The sequence below is a fragment of the Anabas testudineus genome, chromosome 4, assembly GCF_900324465.2.
Source record: "Anabas testudineus chromosome 4, fAnaTes1.2, whole genome shotgun sequence".
NCBI lineage: Eukaryota > Metazoa > Chordata > Actinopteri > Anabantiformes > Anabantidae > Anabas > Anabas testudineus.
In genome coordinates, this window is record NC_046613.1 from 1,572,457 (window position 1) to 1,594,429 (window position 21,973).

The window sequence follows — 21,973 nt, forward strand, 5'->3', positions numbered from 1 at the left end:
GAGAGGGTTGGGACAAACAACCTATATGGTAATTAAAGTTGCTTATACTATGAAGGAAGTGTAAAATAAAATCACTGGAGTATCCTACATTAATCAATATTTTAATATTTTAATATTACCTTTTTATTTTAGTACTTTCTATTTTATGTCAGCAATAAATCAAAGGTATAATGTGGAAGAAAAATCCGTAGAAGTGGTGAACCCACAATTATAAAAGAGAATTATCCCCAACCTTTTAGCAAATTTTGTTTTCTCAGCCCTTTTACAGTTTTGTTTTTGGCCAAAGCATGAAACAGCTGGTACAGAGAAAAAACTCTCCATACAAAAAACGAAATAAAACCAAAAAGATCTCACCCACAGTTCCCTTTCTGCAGACACAGTGAGAAACTAGCTGGTGAACACACTGGGCAGCTAAAGAGCCAGATACCCCTCAGCAGTTGGTGGAGATCAAAAACAGCTAAATGAGAGGGAATACTGGCCTTTGAATAATTAGTTGAACATGAAAAAAGGTCTGCGCGAGCCTCAAAGTCTACAAAAACTAATTTTCACACAGAGCGTTCAGCTTGTTGTGAACACACAGAGACTGGTTTAAAGGTGTAAAGAGGACTCTGTTCTGCTTTTTCTTTTCATCTGTTTGTATGAATTGCTCATCCCTTCACTACTACTGAAGAATTTAGTTGTGGGGGCAGTGCTATGATCTGGAGCTGCTGCAGTTGTTCAGGTCTATGTTCAGCAACGTTATATGTCCAAAGAATGAGGTCAGCTGACTACCTACAGACTATACTGAATGACTAGGTTATTCCATTAATGAACTTTTTGTTTTCTGATGACATACAGTGTAAGCATATTTCAAGATGACAATGCCAGGATTCATCTGGCTTAAATTGTGAAAGAGTGGTTCAGGGAGCATGACACATCATTTTAACACATGGACTGTTCCACCACAGTGTCCAGACCTTAACCCCATTGAGAATCTTTGGAATGTACTGTAGAAGACTTTGTGCAGTGGACCAACTCTCCTATCATCAATACAAGATTGTGACGAAAAATGAATGCAACTCTGGACAGGAATAAATGTTATGTCATTGCAGAAGGTTATCGAAGCGAATGTGTGCCATAATCGCAGCTAAAGGTGGTCCAATGAAATGTTAGAGTGTGTGACTTTTTTTTTGGAAGAGGCAGTGTATAACGTCCAAGCTCACTTCAGAGCACACTCTAGAGGAGAAGAAACAGAGAAGGCAAGACCCTCAGGTTAAAACTGCAGCAGTACAGTAAAAGTATATCAGAATCAATATTTGATTGACTTTCTTATAGCCAGAACCGAACCTTTGATTTATGCCCATATTAGCCCAGGTCATCTCTAATAAAATTATGTTTTGTGGCCCCAGGTGGCTAAAAAATCACTTTATGCTGCTTTAAAATGTCATTGATTTTTGTAGGTGACGAGTGTGATTTCAACCCCCTTTCCAAACCTGTGTAAGTAGTGTGTGTGTGTGTGTGTGTGTGTGTGCATTTGTTTATGTGATTGCTGACATACTTCCAAAAAACAGTGTTTTCCCATAATAAAAAGATAAAAACATGCAAAAACATTTTAATTTGTAATCCAAATTACACATATACAAGGATTCAGGATAGTAGCATGTCATTTTCAGAGACCACAGCCAAAAGAACAACAAGAGAAAAAAATACAGTCTGTACAGATTTCAGTTTACAGTGAGTAGCCAGTTGTAGAGTACCAGAGAACACTAAGGCAAATCATCAGCAGACAGAAAAAACTTTTTTGTATTTAATCCACCACAGCAGAGTATCAAGAAGTATCTTTGCTACAAAACAAGAACTGATGACTCCCTTTATTAGCAATCAGCTGCATAAGTTACATTGTGAGAAAAGCAAAAACAAAAAACAGTAGGTATCTATCTAAAGTCTAGCATTACTGTACACGTCTTCTCGCCAGCTTTGGAAAATCTAATTAGCAAAATGCAGATCTTTGTACAGCTCTGGGTTTTGTCTGCTTGTCAGCAACAGAAACCCGCAAACAACACTGTCAAAGGCTGTGACTCAACCGGAGAAAAACCTATTCATCCAGCCTTACCACTGTGGAAAACTGGTGCAGTGATTGGTGCCGGATGTTTAAATTGCAGTACACGTAAAACTTTGTGACAATGTTCCTGTCAGATTTTAAATGTATAGAAACTCAGAATTGCTGCAATAATTACAAATATATGTTATACTGATGTGAACTATGAAGTTTCCTCCCTATTTATAACAAGTAAAGTTATATTCCAGAGCTAAGAAATTTATGCAGATGTTTGCTGAATGGAGAAACTATAAACCCCTTAAACCAGCCTTGATGTCTGCCAAGCTAGAAAGCTCCTTCACGTCCGTTTCTTGTAGAAACTGTGAGCCCTTCAGTAGTATATGATGACTTGTGGTTTGCTGCCACAGAGAAAATAACATGAGTAAAAATAAATTACAAAGAGTTTCTGTTTTCTGCAGAAATGGAACAGGGACCAACTGATTGATGAGGAGCTTAAAAGGCTGCAGCATGTCAACTGTTGGACCAAATCATTCGGACCATATCAGAAGTATACAGTATGGGTATCTGAAGAAGCTCCACATGAGCGATTTCCATTAATCGAAAGAGTTCACATTTTAAAAAAGTAATACTAGTGAGGTTTGTTTGAACCTTTCCAACAGGACAAGTTTGATTTTATGTGTTTTTTTTCCCTTTTCATTTTTTTTTTTTTTTCTGAAAACAGATGCTGGAAAATGGCTCATCAGAATTCGATTATATTACAAACGGAAGTTTTGACACTGTTGGTTACCTAGTGTTATATCTGTAGTGTGTGGTGCTAAGCAACTCGCTGACCTCATTAAATGAGCTTCCTCCTCTTCCATGTACAAACTAAACACAAAGCTGAACTATCCAGCAGATATCAGTTCAATAAACTGCTGATCTGGAAGTTGAGTCATAATAACTGGACTTCTTTCTTGTTAAGACAAGATGTTTCACTACTCATTCAAATCGTATCTTCAGACTGAGGCAAGTTGATACGATACCTCAAAATTATCCCCCAGGTTGGTTTCAGTTCTAGACTGATCTTAATAGGGTTGTTAGGCCAGTGTGAGTAGACCCAAAAATAGGTGGTTATTTCACTGTCACTGGCGGATGTGTAAAGTGGTCTTAACTTTCCTAATATATATAGGATATAATAATAAATTTAATGGAAAATTAAGACCACACGTCCACATAGTGAACTCGTTCTTGTGCTGCTGCAACTCACAGTATATGCTGTAACACCAGCGTGTTACAGTGCTAGACTGAGGCAGAGTTCTGAAGATCAGCACAGAATGATCTAAAGAAAGAACTTATTGATTCTACAAATACAGCTTTTTGAAGATTTATCTTCTATGTCTGTTATTAACAGCATCGCAGAATTATCACATTTGTCACATTTTCATTTGCAGACACCTTAAAACCAAGAACATAAAGAAAAGATTCAGTAAGGAATTGATTTGAACATAGACATTGAGATAGTTTACCTCCAAAACACAGAAGAACAGATTCTATGCATTTGAAAGAAAGCTATACTCTAATAGTGTCTGGCCATATGAGGTAAGTTAGGTTAAACAGTAATCACATGTATGCCTTTATACAGTATAAAAATCTGAATCTTTCTTGTACCTTTTCTTTTGTGCGAGTGGACATTTTGATATTTAGGTTGATTCTCTAGAAAATATCTGTGAGAAACCTTCTGAAAATCTGCCCAGACATGCACTACTGTCTGTACGTTTGGGTTCACTTACAAATCTTCTTTTTTCCATGAAAACATACCTTTTCTTTTGTGCTAAGATAATTGCAAAAGGTTTTTCTAATGATCAGATAACCTTAGCCTTAAATCGATAAACCTGCATTAGCAAACAATGTGCCACTGAAACACAGTACTTACGTTTGCTGATGATGTGCCTCTTTACATCTATGTAGAAGTTGCATTATAAAAACAGCTGTTTCTAGCTGTGATAGTTGTTTATAACATGAACAATGTTTACGGAGTATTTCTGATGATTCTGATCATTTTAAGTGACCCCAAACATATAACAGATAGTGTAAATGAAAATTACATTTTATCACCACCCTTAAGTTTTATATTTTGTCCAGCAAATATGCTAATTTACATAATATTTGTGAAAGTGCAGCAAAGACCACACTATTCAAACTGCAGCATGGGTAACATTTTCTGCTTGTAAAAAAAGTTTGACTTTACTTGAATAGTTACTTGAATTCACCTTGGTGCTAATTGTCCTTGACTATCTGAGAGTGTTGAAAGCCAGGTAAGTCAGCCATTCATTAGAACCATTCAGTCAAAGCCTTGATGTGATGTGATGCTGAATGATCAATGTGGGGAAAAAGGTGGGAAAAAACCCTCTGATCTCTGCTGGCTTTGTTAGCACAGTGAGTCACATTAATACCAGAGCTATGTAGCGAAACAGACATGCTTCAAATGTATCTGTGGTGTCCCAGAGAAAGGCATTCATTTGTGTCATATACTATGTGTAAGGACAGCAGTAGTGATTAAGCTCATGGCTAGAGGAGGCTGTCTCTTCAGGGATTGTGTGACTGATTTAGATCTACACACTGTCACGTACGCTGCGAGTGTGGTTGTTGTTTCCTGACTATACCCAGAGCTGTACAATAAAGCTGTGTTTCTGCAAGTAGGATCATCCAAGGCGTCTGGTAGCAGGCTTTGCCCTTTAGTGCGTCCATCCAGTGTGTCTCTGTGGAAATACCTCACACACGCTCTCACGCACACCCACACACATATGCACATAACACGGTGGAACTCAAACACACTCATATGCACCCATTATCATGGCGAAGCACTCCTCCAGTTGCTGTTGCAGGAGCTTTAAAGCAACATATGTAACTGAGACTGAACACAATCAAAAAAATGTACAAAAAGGCACATTTGACCCCAGTGCTCCTGTACTGTGAGATTCAAGTGTAAATGAGCGTCTCTAGCATGGCTGTAGTAGCTCTAAACCATCACAGAGACAACATGCCCTCCGAGCACACTGTTCTGGCTGCTCACATTTGTTAGCTCACAGGCTAACACTCAGATGATAATGTCCATGAATGCTAGTCGCTGCTTGGCCTTGCTAGGCCAGGAGGCAGCGTGGTCCCAAGTGTCATCAACCGTCCGCAAAAGGCAGCAAGTCTCTGAACAAGCTGTCCTGTGTGTGATACAGAAGTGCTGAGCCGAAACCCTGTGTTCACCCCCATATCCTTAACCGCACCCAAACCTGAGCCTTGGAGCAAAGGTGAGGTAGGGCGAGGATGGGGGGTTTGTCGTCAGTGGGACTCGGCAACGCTAATCATCCCCTCCACCGTACAGGTCGGCCAGCTTGCGGAAGCGGGGCCCCCAGTCGCCAAGGTAGTCGTAATCCTGGTCGCCACAGCTTGAGGAGGAATGCAGGGAGCTAAGGGAGCCGGCGGTGGAGCCACTGCCCTCATAGTCGAACACAAGCAGGGAGTCATAGGGGGGAGCAGTGGGGTCATTGTCTGCTGCCTTCAGGCCCTGGAGAAAAAAGCCAAGGAAACACAACGGTGAGCAAAGGACAAATAGTAGTGGTATGGGAAGATATCTTTCAAAAACCATGACTGCCACAGTGTGGAGGAGTGTACATGAGCTTAACCTGGCACGTAATGTTGAATAAGAACTGGATTTCTTTCATAATCCTACTGAAAAGTAGAAGAGACAGGAAGGTGAGAGAAGTGGAGGCTGGCTAAAACTCATTAGGGAATAATTTTACTTTTTTATTTCACCTAGATCCTGCAGGACACTTGCACATTAAGACAAATTCACCATGAAAGATGCAGTACCACAGTCTACAGTCATACTAGTGGTGACAACTCATGTCTAGTAGATCCAATGCGCTTCAATTGGTTGCCTGGTGGCACTTTATCAGTAGTTGTTAAGGCAGGGGAGTAATATCACCGATAGCACCTTAACACACACAGTACAGTATGCTGCTTGTGTTCAATGTGTGATAAAGAACATGTGCATAAATACCAGACTAATGTTGCAAGTTAATCCTTGGAGTTCCATACTCATCACTTCTAAACCACTAAACACCGCATAAAATGTTTGCTAAGCAGAGCTGCCAACATTGAGTTCATTAAAAAAGGACACAGTCATGTTTGCAGCAGAGCTTTCCACGAGGATCTGTGAGAGAAGCAGAATTTATGGTTGACAGAGCTACAAGACTTTGACCATATCTAGTGCGGGATTACAGTAATCCTGTAATATTTCTATAGTACTCTATGGTAAAGCTAAGGGTATTATAGAAACCTGTGTTCATGCTTTTATAGCAAAGCAGAGCAGTGGTAAACCCATGGGAAAGTCACTAAAATCACATCTGATGACTGCCGTTGACCTTTGCAGACCATCTGACAGGAGCCGAGTTTCCCTTCACAAAAGCGAGACTCGAAATATCAGCCCTCCACTCACAAGCCAGCCAGATGTTTGTGTATTTCAAAAAAAGAAGGAAAGATAGGCTCATGTGGGTTTTGTAGCCGGCAACAGTGAGGCAATGGAATACATTCTGGGAAGTCCAGTTGGCGTAGGTTGTTGAAATCCTCAATTCGGTTTAGATGTTGTATTTGTTTGGTTTATTTTTGTTTAGTTCTGTATTTGGTACAGGGTTTCACTAAACCAGCAGCAGTGTGGGACACTAAATGCTATCAGCCGCTGGGCGCATTGGAAACACAGATGACCTAGACTCTGGAAGGATAAAGATAACAGGCAGCTCACACTGACAGAAATTAGTATTTCCAAAATTTTAGATTTCTTGTAGATGGTGGGATACTGGTGGTAGTGGGTCCCCCCCCAGTGCCTCCCTCTTTGTGCCAACACACTTCACACAGAGTGAAAGTCTGAAGGCAGCCTAAGGAGAGAGATGGGAGGGGAGTGATAAGAAGCACGGTTGTGTGTGTGTGGATGGGTGAGATGGACATTAGGAAGTGCTGGGGGAGAAGGAGAGAAGGGGGGATTATAGAGGAGCATACAAGAGAGGAGGATTTAGGTCAGACTGGACAGATGCTGCCTCTATATCTAGTAGGAGCTTCAGCAGATTACCCTGCCTGAACTTAAACACACCACCCCCCTCCCACACACATGCATGTTTTACACATACACAGAATTTACATCAACTCATTCAAAGTTAATTCACCATCTAATATTAACATCTAAAAAAAAACAAACTGTCAAGAAAACAGGTGTTGTCTGGTTTTCTGAACTGTGTTCTCTGTGCTTACATTGGTTGGAATGAAAGCAGCAAATCTGATAAGCTGTGGAAATGTTTTGTGACGCCATGTCTGTCGTCTGACTGAAGACGCTCATGTCACTCTGACACTCAATGGGAGGAGAGAATTAACAAAGAGAGGAAGCGGGAGAGGCAGGGTAAGAGCCATCGGCTTGTCATGTCTGCTGGATTAAGCTCTCTAGATCAGCTTGCCATGTCTGACAGCTCCTGCTCATTATTCATAGCTCCCCTTGGCAGATGTCTTCATAGAGCCCAACCAAAAAGACACACAGACATGAACACAAACAATATGGAAGCAGCGAGCACACACAGAGTGACGTGCCCCGACTGCATCAACAATGACGACTCTTCACACCTGAATGCCTCAGTGCCAGGCGCAGTGCACTGAAGGTGTGATGACAGTTATTAGCACCAGTAAAGTTCAGTGTCTCCATGATCTGATTAATCCGGCACTGCTGATACACCTTCAGGTTTAACGTCAAAGCAAACACACACTGACAGCACAATAACAAATGGCACATGTTCTAACCCACTGGGGCTGAAGCAATCATAGGAGTCATTATTGGACCTTCATGCATGTATAGTCCAGTCAGTGGAGTTCATTTTTACAGACACTTTTTGCACATTTTATTGTGCAAATTCTATCTGAAATTGGGAAAAAGTACCATCAATGTACAAACAATAGTAAAAATTGGGGCCACCATGAAAAAAAATGAGGATTCTATGTAAAATTAAGAAACTTTTATATATATATATTTTAATATTTTAATTCTGTCTTCAGAAATCTGAAAAAAACATTTGAATTTTAAGAATTCAATATCAGAGTCCTAACAGTTCTAAACTCAGAAATCAAAAAATCAGACTTTTTTCAGTGTCTTCAAAATCAAAAACTAAAAACTGAGAAGCATTTAGACCCTTTATTTAGTACTGTGTAGAAATACCTTACAGAAATTTGAGGCTTCTTTATTATATTTCTACATGCCTCTCAAACTGTCAGTTTAAATTTCAAATTAAGTTTACAACACTTATACACACAATATACAAATAAAAAAATGAAGGAAACAGAACTGTACATGTTGCAGGTGGGGTGAAAGGCTCTTTTCCAAATTTACTGCTTTGGTTACTTTACTGCATCACTGCATGTCGAGTTCAACATGATCGTAAACTATTATGGTCACAGATTCAATTTCCTGCAGCACGACTGATTGAAACTGATCACTTTCCTCTTCTACCTACCTCCACCCACTTGCACGTCGCAGCGGTCTCACATTCTCCAGCTTAGCGTTATGTCTAATCATTTGAACACGTTGCTCAAATGAAGCTGAATGTTACTGTAATCTTTAACATACTAAACACCATGTATGACAACTGTACTTGAGATTGAATCCTGTCATAAATGTTGTTTCTCCTCCAGCGTACGTGGGAGATTCTGTCAGGAGAAACAACCCCAGTTGCTACTCTCACATTAACTTGTCACCACGATTTCACAGTTTTTCCCACACTGACCTGTGTCCACCCTGAGCCTAATCACTGTAATGTCAAACAAGATGCGTTTGCAGTATTCCGCAGCCTCAAAGTGACCCAATAAATATATATGAATGCAGTTTTCATTTCAATTTATTCCCAGTCAGATATCATTTCATGTTGGAGTAAAATGCCATGTTGTACCGCTGCATGCAATGTGCACTGGCAACAATAGGAAAAGCATTTTAAATGGTAAGGGAACAGGGAGACAAAGTGCTGAAACCCCAGACCAATGAGGAGCTGTGAACGACGTGTAACCAGTAAGTGGTATTAACTAAACTCAGTGGATTTACCTGCAATTAGGTTTCCAGGTTGTGACCATGTCTGAGGCCATCTAATCCTGACCATTAGCAAAGCTCATTAGGAACAACACAGACACTCTACTCCGTGCTTATCTGCCTGCCACTCTCTCTTGCTACAGTAGGTCTTGTCTCTTAAAACAAGCTAAGCTTGGCTGTGAGTGTGCATCCTGCTGCCAAACACTCACCACATATCACTAATACATCACTCATGTACACTACACTGTAAATTCCCCATGAATATTCTATACCAGGGAACAGGCTGTGTGCAACTGAGCCAAGAGCTAAACCCGTTTCAGTCTTCAGTGTGGTGGTTTCTGTGTGTGTGTCCCTGTTTGTATCCAGTATAGACAGTGCATTGGGTTTTAATTAGCAGTAATCAAAGTGTTACGGTTAGTGAATGTTATGGAGGGTGTGTTCCTATACTGGCAGCTCCAAATAACTATGAGGGGAAACTGTTTGAAAAAACCTTTTGAACTTCAATATTCCTAAAGCATGGAAAGTGATGAGGCACACATCCCAGCTGCTCTTTGATGCTTTATACCAAAGAATAGAAAAAGGGGATGAGAGAAGCTAAAGATTTAACAAATCTTTGGCAAATTGTGCTGTTTTTTTTTTTTTTTTTTCTGGACACAGCGTTTCGCCCCCACTGCTATCCAACAGACAGTTTGTATTTCACTCAAGTCGTGATTCATCGCTTCCTGTGTGCTGAGAGGCGCATGTGCCCAACACCAATAGCTGAGTCTGGGAGAACAGATTGAATCTCAGTGAAGCTGGTAGCACCCCCCACCGCCCCCCCCCCTCCTCAGCTGTGCTTACACTTGCAGCTTTACACTGACATTTTACACAGATATGTTGCCATAGAGGTTTAAAACAGCAGGAGCTGTGTGGACCACATGTGTGTGTCCAACAAACATGGAGCATGTGAGTGCTGTCATACCTCATGGATGAAATCTCCAATGTCTCCTGGGTGGGGGGCAGCAGAGCGGAGAGGGTACTGGTGGTCATGATGGAGAGGCCTCTCATCCATACGTCTGATCCCCACTTTGACACACTCTGGCTCCAGGGCATCTGGCTGCTGCAGCTGACTCAGGTCATAGTCCTGAATACACACAGAAGACACACATGCACGTGTTAGCATGACTCATGTAGAGCACAACATCACACATTTATCTCAGGAGCATTCACCACCTGTACAGGACACCCGTGTCTGTAGCCTCAGAAAATTCGGTTATCCTAATGGTGTGCAAGACAAACCATGAACTACAAATCAACAATGCTGCCCTTAACCCACATCACCACCTAGTTTCCAGGAGCTCAGACTCGGTGGTGTTTCTGAGAAAGAGCAAGTCAAGAGGCTTCCTGTTTTCACTTCAGTTGGCCTGAAAAGCATCAATACTCATTACTGTGGTAGAATACATGCTTCCTGATCAACAGTACTGTTAGGTGAAGCCTGCTAACAATGGCAATGTCATTAGTTTTGCTACTTGAATCATAAACCAAATCACAAGTGACCTGATTATTGTGAAAAGCCAGTGGCTCACCACAGTCAAGTTCACTCATCGTTTGGAAAGCCTGAAACACAATGTATGGGATATATGTAATAGTCATGATGGTTTTGGTCTAAACAGAAATGCTGGACGGATTGACCACATGGAAAGTGAGACTTGCTACTGCTGAACCAGACCACTTCCTCTATATCTGCTGGTAAAGTCAAATCCAACATATCTAGTAAACCAGAGTTCAAACGTATGTGGGCAGTTGTTGCACTGTATGTGTAGTAGAGCACTTCAAGGGTGACCTGTAAGATTTCATGCTCTTCTTTCTGCCTCATAACAGTGAAACAGTGAACTTTACTCTTCCTGTAACCTTAACCACAGCCTCATGGCAATTCTGATTTGGGGATTATTTATCATGTGGATGTGTACTAGTGAGGGTTTATCTTGGCCTGTACTGGTGTGCTATTTTGCTGGGTTGGGGTAAAAGGCAGACAGCATGACATCCTGTATGTTCGTACAAAAGAAGCTGACTTGTTAGTGCTGCAGTGGACATAAGACTGTGAAATCAATGGTTGTACAGCGTTCAAAATGCTTAATTTGAAAGACCAAAGCCAGATGTACTGCACGACTATTAAAAAAAAACAAAAGATCCTAACAAACCTGAGCGATTCATGGCAGCAGCAGCCTTTATTAGGGCTGACTTGGAAAAACCTACACACACGCACTTACAGTAAATGCACCTATCAGTATTTTTACTCTCCAGCTGTATTTAACAGTTAACATTGTGAGAATTTCAATGACTTAAATGAGCCCCCAGAGCCCTGATGCAACATCTAACATTTCTCCTGCATCACCCATCCTCAGGGCGGAGTGAACCCGGCTCTATAACGCTGTCTAATTAGCATCCTCTTAGAGAAACACAGTCCGTCTTTCACCTTCCCTTACACAACATCAGTACAATCAGCGGGCAGAGGGGAAGTGTGTGTCACAGCCTGTGATCAGTTTAGGTTGAATGGTAGTGTGTGACTCACTGCAGCAAGCATCCAGAAACCATTTCGTGCTCTCTTGGTCTCCAGGGAAATCGACTAAAGAAGTCTTTTCAGGACAATAACACCACGCTGTGGACTGACCTTGGGTTTTGTTCATGATAATGGCCAAGCAACAGAATACTTTTCAGTGAAGAGCAGCTCAGAGCCCTGCAAAAACCTGACAGGGAGAAAGGAAATGCTCTGTTCTTCTAGTATTTCTGTATTAACAAGGACCAGACAGACTGACAGAAAAAGATACTTTGCCTGCACTCTCTTTTTTTAATGACTTTATTTAAAGCTCTTTACCTGCAGTCTATCCTACCAGAAAACGCTCACATGAAATATATTAGAAGTGGGTGATGTCTAGCAGCCGTAGTAAACATGACACATTCATGTTATATTCACATGAATAGACTATTGTAGGGGTAGATAGCTGGGCAACAAAGCTGAGGTGTTACTGCAATAACCATGTCACAATGTTATATGCAAGTCACATAACAACATTATTCTAATCTTAAGGATTCATTGATCACACTCATTTTTATGACTAAACTAAGGTGGCTACCTGAATTGAACTGGAACCGATTTAGAAATCATGTTTGGGGGTTTAGTCAGGTAGATTAGGCTTACTTATCTACCTGATTAAATGGCCTAATTTACAGTAAGCACATGAGTTTCATACTGTATGGCCATGAACAGAAAACAATGACTATTTGGAAGACAGCAGAACACATTCTGCTATTTCAAAAGTGGTACACGGTGTATATATGGAAAGTAAAAGGCAGCAATGTAAAGTGCAGAACACTGCTCCAGCTCTATATCAAAGGTTTTTCTGTAATTCAAAACTTTCTGGTCAAGCAGAGATTAAATATACACCTAGTGAACTTCCTCAATACCCAACAACTACACACAGTCACTGGCAGTTTGAATCAACACTCTGAGAGCCTGTGATGGGCACAAAACCTATACTTCAAGAAGCGAGATTTGGGTTTATGATTTCCATCTTGTTCACACCTGCAGATGAAAACAACAAGCTGTCTGCTTCCTCTCATTACATACTCGTTTTCAGGGTGTTTACCACTGAGCATGTTATTTACACTGTACAGCAGCTCAAACTGAGCAGTCTATACTGGCGTGAGATAAAGTAGTTCACTTTAACATCCAGAATAGAACATGCTTTTTCAGTGGGGGAACTCTACACATACGGCACAACAGTGAGTCACAGTCTCAGTACAACTGACACTGGCATATCAATGAGTAGACATCAAGGTTCCACATAAAATCAATCATGTCATAGTGTTTCTTGTACAGTACTGTATTTAAGCCCTTATTGCTGATGCTCTTCCTGTACTCAGGTTGAAGGAAGATGGAAGCAACAATACCCCAACATGTGTTTTAATAAAAAGAGAACTGACATGCCATGATCATGTCCTGTAGATGTACTGTATAGGGGCAGTTGGGTGGCGTTAGCAATGATTGATGCATGTGTGTGCATATTCCTCATTCTCAGTTGCAGTGTGTTCCTGGTGACTGAGAACGCAGACCCAGACTGCTTGCAAGATAAATAAAATTAACGTGAAAATCGAATCAAACGGATAGAGAAGTTTTCCGAGGCCTGCTGCAGTAACACTGTAGCTACTTAATGAAGAAGCTACAGTAACCTGACCCTTTCATTAACTTTGTGTTCATTGTATATAGAACAGAGAGATTACACATGGGCTGCTTCTGCTCCTCGCTGGAGAGTGAACAAAGTCAATATGACCACCGAGTTTGGCTCATTAATTTTATGTTGCACACTTCACTGACAGGGCTGTGCAAAAGATTGAGACAACTAAGGGGGGAACCTGATTTTAAAATTGAACAACTCTTCCGAAATGGTATTTGTTTTCTTTCAGTTTTTATTTTTAGGAGAAATTCTTTGGAGTTTTTAAGTCCAATGTTTTTGCCTTTTCAAAATGGACTTGGAACCTCTGTATCAAAAGAACATACTCTGCAGCCACGCTCTACTGACAAGTCTAATCTCTGAGATGCTGATGGCTCTGGATCAAAAGTCATCATGCCACTGCACACCATGAATGGTGTGCACTAAAAGTTGTCTACCAATCAAACTGCAGAAGGATAGCAGGCTAATGAGCACTGCCTCTACTGTAACTCTTGTACACAAACAAATCCTTAGAGCTTCAGGGCATTTATCAGCATATGGGCTGACGTTTGGCATGCACCCTACCCAGTTTTTTAATATGGAAACGTCCCAAACAGCCACAGCTAGAGCTACGTTGTCCCACGATACTGCTGGGGTTGTAATGCTTCCATTTTGATTGCAGGCAGTTCATTTGAAAATATAATGAAAGCTGAGTAAACAGGAGAGGGTGCAAGCCTTTGTTAGTGTTGGACTCAGAGTGCGAGGCTGTGGCTAATCCCTGGAAGCGGTACATAGCAGTCGATACCCAGCACAGACAAATCTGAGAAAAACAATAGGCACAAAAGATTTGTATTTCAATTTTTTGATGCTACTTGTTCTGAAACAGGCAGCAAATGTTAAAATAGTGCAACATGATGATGAATTGCCCTCCCGTACAGTCCTATGTGTATTGTGTTGGTTATATACACGGTATAAATAGTTCCACCTTTTACAGCCGCTCTAATGAGCTGCTGCTCTAACAAGTCAAACGGGCTCTCAGTTTAGTCGGCTGGGTAAATGAGGGTTAAACATTTTCCCAGCAGAAGTGCGGAGCAGCTTAGGCGCTTGGCACCAGTAGAGGAGTAGTGTGGAGGGACACAGGAAATTGTTCTCCAACAGAAAGCAATTAATCCTGTTTCGAGGTCCTCTTTTGTAGTACACTTAATCTTAGCTGGAGGACAGATGATTGAAAACTCTAGAGAAGCAGAGTGTGTGTTTGTGTGGCAACATAATGTGTGTTTTATGGTTGGTTTCAGAGAATGCTTCTGTGTGTGTGAGTGTGTGTGTTTGAATGTGTGTGTAAGAGATTGCATGTAAGAAAAGGGAAGGTGGGGGTTACTGTAAGTTGTTAAAACACAAATGCTAGAGTCATAACCACCTGTCAGCCAATCGGAACACACAAAAGATGTAACAATCATAAATGCAGATCAGCTTCTTGATCCTTGTTGGATTCTTTTGGTGTGTGTGTGTGTGTGTGTACCTGGTCCTCCTCTCCGCCTCCCTCCTCGTCATATTTGAGGATGTTGTCTCGGACGTCGTCCTCTGGGTCAATGAGTAATTGCTTGGCCTGACGCTCCTTATCCCTCCTTTTCATCCACATCACAAACAGGAGCACCAGCACTGCAGGACAAGTTGGACAACAGACGATAAGGACACTATTTAATGTAAAGGACAACTGAAGTCTGCATTGACTATCAGTGGGTTTCAGAGACAACACACTGGTACATAAGGGGCCCGGTGGAGTCGGTTAAAGAGCAAAGGTAAATGTGAATTTCACTGGAATAGTTCTCTTCACGTTTCCTCACATTATGCCAGGTGAGTCAAATGCTGCATGGTGTTTGACCAATCAGCACAGAGGATCACCGGTTGCCCTCTCCTCCCTTTGGAAGACCTTCACAGTTCCCGCTGCCTTAAAAAGGCTCAGAACATTCTCAGGGACACTACACACCCTGGAGTTGCTGACATCAGGGAGAAGGTTTACGTCAAACGAGTCACACAGTCCAGGACAGTGAAACTTCATGTAGAGCTGAAAGTGGTGTTCCAAATACTAGGATGCCTCTAAAAGTATCTAAATGCTGAAATTGACAGTGATCTGAAAATAAGATTTAAAGATATTTTAAAAATGGAAATCGTGGCTTCATTATTAAGATAGAAAAAAAGGTCAAGGGCCATCTGCAAATTCCATGTCAATGTGGCCTGCACTCTTTGCACTCTGGCCCCGGTTTTCTGGCTTTACATCCTAGCTGAGCAGCTAGCACAGCAAAAGATGGGAATCACAAACTGACAAAAAACATCACCTTCTACATGAATCAAATGTTCAGAATATAGATAGTTTCTAAGTTTCAAAATAATATATTCTGATGATAAAAGTTCAGTTTTCCTGCCTCAGGCTTCTAAAAAACAAAAAAACAGCATTAAACAATGGAACTGCTGCAGGCTCATGTCCACACTGAGGCCATAAACTGTGATGAGGTAGATATTGCTTCGTTTTAAGAGGTCGTAAGCCAAAAGGCCGGGAACCACTGCTCTAAAATGCCACTAGACATAAGAGTTTACTGTGTGCCAGCAAACATATCTCTGCACTCTTCAGCTTCTCCTCATTTGGAAACACAGCTTCATCATCAAATTACAAAGTTAATTACAAAGATTTTTAAAGCCACATTTCAAGACGTTCTCCTCAGACAGTTCTGTGTTCTGTGTTTTATTCTGGAGTGGTTCTGCATTCAGACATTCGCCTGTTCAGCTTGTTCTCCAAGTGAAATGGTTCAAACTCGACAATGCATGATTTGTATCACAAATCCGAAGCCTCCATCACCTGAAGTACCTTGTAGACAGTTCAATACCAAACAATGACTGACATCCTCTCATATGGGAGTGCGTATTTAAGGAGTGACAGAAACACACAGCTCTTATTTTGACACAACTGGTGGATTTTAAAGCTCGCCATGAATCTCTCCGCTTTTGATCATATTAATCTGGATGGATTTATGAGACAGAGGAGCTCGGGATGTGCATGTGTTTTTAAACCCACGCTGCTGTACCTGCACAGACTAAAATACATTAGGACGCTGAGTGAAATTCTAAGTGAGGACAATTTAAACCCCAGAGAGGCGATTTGAAAAATGGCTTGTCACCACTAGGAACATTTCTCTGTGGAACCAACAGGGACAGCTGGCTGCTAACAGCCTTAAAGTCTTTCAACCAGACCACAGACAACACATGTAGTCTGTTTCAAATAACAAGACTGCTACTTCTTTCCATATCGTGGTCAATGTGCCATAAGCCTCAAATGAACTCTTCTCTCTTTAGGTAACTAGGCCCGAGGGACAGTCAGCTAATAGGTCTGCCATCTCTTTTCTTTTCTTTTCTTTTCTTTTCTTTTCTTTTCTTTTCTTTTCTGTCTTCCTTCTTTCTGTCCTGTTTGCAAAGTGGCTTTCTAGTCCTAAAATATCTACAAGTTGAAAAACATGTCAATTTATACAGGAAGTACAAGCCTCATTGATTTACTCATTTAATACTTGTGTGTTGTGTTTTGAGTGTGGGCAATATCAGAACCCACCCACTACAGTCCTTACTGCGCTGCCTTGCTGCTTGTAGCTGTTCTTTTCTTTTGACACACTTCAAACAATCAAATGCTTTGCACATTTCTTATTTTACAACTTGAGGTGCCATTACATTTCCCAGTTAAATTGGCACTTAAGCATTTAACAGCAGATTTCAATAAGGTATCTCTAGTCCCAAATGTTGCCTGCAGGGTGCAGAACTCTTGCACTGGGTCTGATTTTTTTGTCCAGTTGGCCAAGGTAAATTTACTGAAACTGTCTCTTGAAACATCAATCAGGTGAGGCACTGTACGAGTCAGGGCATCATCTTGATTGCACCCACTACTTTTAAAAATGTGATGCAATCGTTGCATGCAGGGGCACGGCCCGGGCAGTTGCTCGCTCTCTCTTTTTTTTTTCCCAAAAACCAGAAAACTTATGCCGTGTTCAAGTGCTTGCTGATGCACTTTAAAGCTACCATCTGATATAGTAAATCCCACTTACATGTTCATAATTATTATTACTGCAGCTGAACTTGTTTGTCCACTCTGTTGTAACCTTGGCAAAAGTGTCCAGGCACATCAAGTGCGATTTAATAACAAGAACATAATGCACGTAATAATTCCTCATTGTTCACATGTCGACAACAAGGTCAGCTCTGTGCTAGTTGTACAGACAAAGTAGTGCTTTAAGTTAAATGCTAACATCAACATGCTTGCAGTGATGTCTGGTAGGTACAGTACACATTCACTAATGTAATGTTTGCTAATAAATACTAAACACAAAGGTCAGCTGATGCAGATCGGACTGTCAATAGTATGCAAGTCCAAAACATTGGACAAATGGAATAATTCCCTATCTCTGTATATCTCTATATATCTTGATGTATACTACAAACTATTGTTGTTATAAAACCTAATGTCTTCAATCAATGTAGGAGCTTTACATTTTGTTCTGTCACAATTTCAATTCTTAGTTTCACACTCAATTCTTTGTCATCCCCACATGTTGGCTAATTAAATGTTAATTCAGAGTATAGAAAACAGTCTTGTTGTGATACAGTTGTAAGATATCCCCTATTCGCCACAACTGGGAGTATAAGTATAAGATAAACTAACTCATATGATATAAGTTATGTGAAAGTCAGTGCACAGTCTTGAAAAAAGATAAGCAGCCTCCACCAGCTGTTGCCATAGGTTACCACCTAGAGGGTGAACGTCCAGAAAAGGCCCTGTGTGTGTTTGTGTGCTGGAGGCTCACCTAACAATATGATGATACAGATCAGTATGGCGATTATGGCTCCAGTGCCCAGTCCAGCAGCGATGATTCGCTCCATGTCAACACAGTCTCCATGGTGATCACACTGGCAGACCTTGACCCTCAGATAGGACATGTTGGACATGGGCAGGTTCCCAGAGTCTGTAATCATTATTGGAATATCGTAGATCCCACTGGCCAGGGAGCCGATCCGCAGCCGAAGCTGGGCATACTCGCCTAGAGTATGACAAGATGAAGATGGAAGGGTTGATAGAAAAGGAAATTGAAAGACAGGCAAGCGTGGTAATTGGTCACTTACAGACTTCATCCTGCTACATATTCATGTTGTTCCACTCAATTACACTGGGAGCTGCCCAGCACTGCTAGAGCCTGCTAATGGTGGTCACTAGAGCAGCTGGGGGTTCCTTGGTTTGCCAAAAGCACTTCAACAGCAGGTGCAGATGAGAAGACGTGTTCTACATATTTTCCCTTATACACAAAATACAAACTGAAAAAAAAAAAACCTATGAGTTACTGTTAAGCAGCTTCCCAAACTACTAAAATAAAAAGTAGAACAAAAAGTCTATAGAAGGCTACTGTATGTACTATCACTAGAACTGACAAGTCAGGGATCACTTTTTACAAAGCTGAAACCATTTCAGGCAGGCAAGCATCCACTATGGTTTTTGAGAGCAACACAGACTGCAGCTGTATACACACACATACACACACACACACCCCAAACACCCCACACTGACCACTGAGGCGATTGAGTGTCCAGTTGCGGCGTATGTCAGATGGACGATTGGCCAGCTCAAAAACAAAGGGGCCAGCGTTAGGGTTGAGGTCGGGGTCACTGGCCGTGATGTTGATGGCGTTGGGATCTGGCCTCTCGCACATTTCTACGTCAGAGGGGAACACGTGGGGTGCGTTATCGTTTATGTCCAGCAGGTGTATCTGGAGGGTTCCTGTTCCAGTGGCAGGTGGGACACCTGGACATAATTAAAACACAGTCAGTGCATATTTCTTACTTACACTATATTTACACCATAATTACACAATTGTCCCATGAAGGGAGGCCAGGTAGACAAACACTGGGAGACTTTATTTCATGTTCCCTGTCATCACGGGCTTTACTGAAGAAGATAAACAAGGTGGAAATATTTTTTTCTCTATTAGCCTGAAAAAATATTTAAAACTCTCATTACAACCCATAATAAATAGTGTCCTGAGGATTACAATAGGGTCATCAGAACAAAAAAAACGTCCATTCCCTTGGGCTGATTAATAGTGCTCCTTTGTTTCCTGAAAAACTATTAAATACATATCAATGAGCACCACTGCAGCTCTGGGTGACATGCGCCTTCATCAGCATGAACACTCACACTGTAGTTTATTTTGTCTCAATCCCACACACACTCCATCCTTCTGCCACACATACTCACTCACAACAACATAATAATCCACTGGTGAAAACGATAAAAAAAATGTTGCACTGTTTCCTCCTGTATGTGTATGTTCATTTGAAACTACACTGAGCAGCTATTTCAGAGAATTACTGAACCTTTTTAAATTGATAGTATGTGTGTGTGTGTGTAAACACCAATACACATTGGATTATTACACTGACATGTAAAAACAATAATATATGAATATCAAAACACAGAAAACATGTTCCTTATTCATCTGTGACTATTTATTCAACAGGTAAATCATTGAGAACTTTTACATTACATTTTACAAAACAGCTACAATTAGCTAAACTGAGCCTTTGCAACTATCTGTTTCCAGAAATTCAAGTGTGGATGGTCTTAAATTGATCGAACACGCCCTCCCAGGTGTTAAAAAAATCTTTCAGTTCATGTCCAGTAAATCAATATTTATAGTTTATATTTAGTTCTTCCTTCACAAGGAGAGTGACTTCACTTCACTTCAAGTGGACAAAACAAAGCAGCTTTTCCTAGAAACTTGTCAGTCTCTGTTGCCATGAGAAATGAAGGGTATCCTCTTTGAGATCTAACTAAAAAACGCAAGATTTCTTACAAAGGTGTAGTCTGCAAACAGATACAGCTGGATCTATTTAGGTAGAAGACACAATGAAAGGCCCAAGGTCCAAGAAGACAAGTACTTAACAGCATCCTCCTTAAAAAACAGATGCCAAGTCTTGTGGACTAGGATGTTTTGGCAATTGTAGAATGAGCAGTCTGTATCATATGCGAGGCATCCTCAGTAAGCATGGATGCTTTTTGTTTTCCGTACTGATCCTTACTGAAGATGCATACCATCAATCAACTGACTGGGGGCAAGACACTGACCACAAGTATTCTTTTTTTCCCCGAGGAGATTTGCTGACAGTAAGAAACGTATCACCAGCGTTATGCTATAATAAATTTCCTGTTTCATAAAGCCACATGTCTCTACTGCAAAATCACTCCCAGTAGATTTCTGGATGCAGTGTATGAGGGTCAAGGAACATTGTAGTCATTAATAAATAATTCATGCATGCTAGCTAAACGCTGCTGCAGATTATGCACATCCCCACAGTTATGCATATTATTGCTAACCGTGACAGGGCACTGCATCAGGTATTTGGAATTAATACATGTCCTCTGGCAGATCAATAATGAATTCTTCACGGTCACGTTTAAGCGACAATATGCTGTGTAATATCAGGTGGCTGGTGCACATATGGTCACCATTGAAAAACTGCAGACCTGTAATGTCTTGTTTGTCCTTGTATCTTAGTGTGTTTTTTTGTATCGGTGAGCTCCTTGCAGCACGTGTGTGCTCAGCAAGGGCAGAGAATGTGCTAAGACAGTGAGTTAGCAGGAAGCTCGGAGCACAGCGGGGTCTCTGTGTGGACGCTGCACAGGGTAGATAGGATGGATGGAGCTGCTGCATTCCTCTTCAACAATTTTCCACTTTGAACAGAGAATCCTCTTTTCTATGGCTATAAAGCACAGTTGTGATCAGAATGAGGCTTTGGGAATCATGCACTAAATAGACAGGAAAACATCCCCATTAGAAATGAATGGAAGCCCTGTGTCCAAAAGGTTGTGTATGTAATCCTACAAACCTGGCTGAAAAGGACATTTGATTACAGCAATAAAGAACTGAAATGTAATACAGGGGGGACAGAACAATCTGTTGTTTGGAGGAAGAACTCTTCCTCTTTTCATTATGTGGACTGACTCATGACATGTGGGTACCCAGACACAGAGTCTATATATTGTAGTTTTTCTGTCTACAGGCTTCAAATGGTATGTATCTGAGGTTTTAAAAAAATAGTTTACCAAGCTGAATGAGAAAAGAAAAATCCACAGAATCAACAGTGAATACTTGAATTTGAAGTTAAATGTGAATATAACATATTGTATGTAAAAATACCAAGTTGGACCTTTTTCTACAATTCAATAAAAACTAAAAGCTGTGATTTGCTAATATGCTTGGTTGCTTTGGTTTGGACAACATGAGTTTAATTTTCCCTCAAACAAGCTAAACTTAAAATCAGACCATTCCGATCTCCAGGTGATTGATCAGTGCAACTTTATGCTTAATAGAATTTCAGGTTTGAGATTGCAGGAGTGAACTGTGAGTGACAAAGGATTTTTAAGTACTCCCGAGAACATGTGACTATATTTATTACAATAACATGAAAATACCGCCTGGATTTTGCTCTTGATCTGACATCTCCCACAAGTCCCTGAATATATTCACAATATAAAATACTGTAGGTGGTGATGTAGACCTACATTTTTTGCCATCTTGTGTGGAGAAAACTTATTTTGACTCTGTCCCCACTTTTTTCGAGTGTATTGCA

At 40.9% G+C, this 21,973-nt stretch overlaps 1 protein-coding gene across 1 annotated transcript in view; it reads right to left on the reverse strand.

Moving 5' to 3' along the window:
- Positions 1-1,587: 1,587 nt before the first annotated feature.
- The window catches only part of LOC113152801 (cadherin-2-like), a 75,952-nt gene continuing 55,566 nt past the window's right edge, over positions 1,588-21,973 (reverse strand). The window contains exons 12-16 of the mRNA XM_026346249.1: positions 18,912-19,145; positions 18,157-18,390; positions 14,835-14,974; positions 10,087-10,248; positions 1,588-5,576 (exon numbers count right to left, since the gene is read on the reverse strand). Coding sequence (XP_026202034.1) covers positions 5,370-5,576; positions 10,087-10,248; positions 14,835-14,974; positions 18,157-18,390; positions 18,912-19,145 — 977 coding nt within the window. The 3' untranslated portion in view covers positions 1,588-5,369. The remainder of the gene's footprint in view (positions 5,577-10,086; positions 10,249-14,834; positions 14,975-18,156; positions 18,391-18,911; positions 19,146-21,973) is intronic.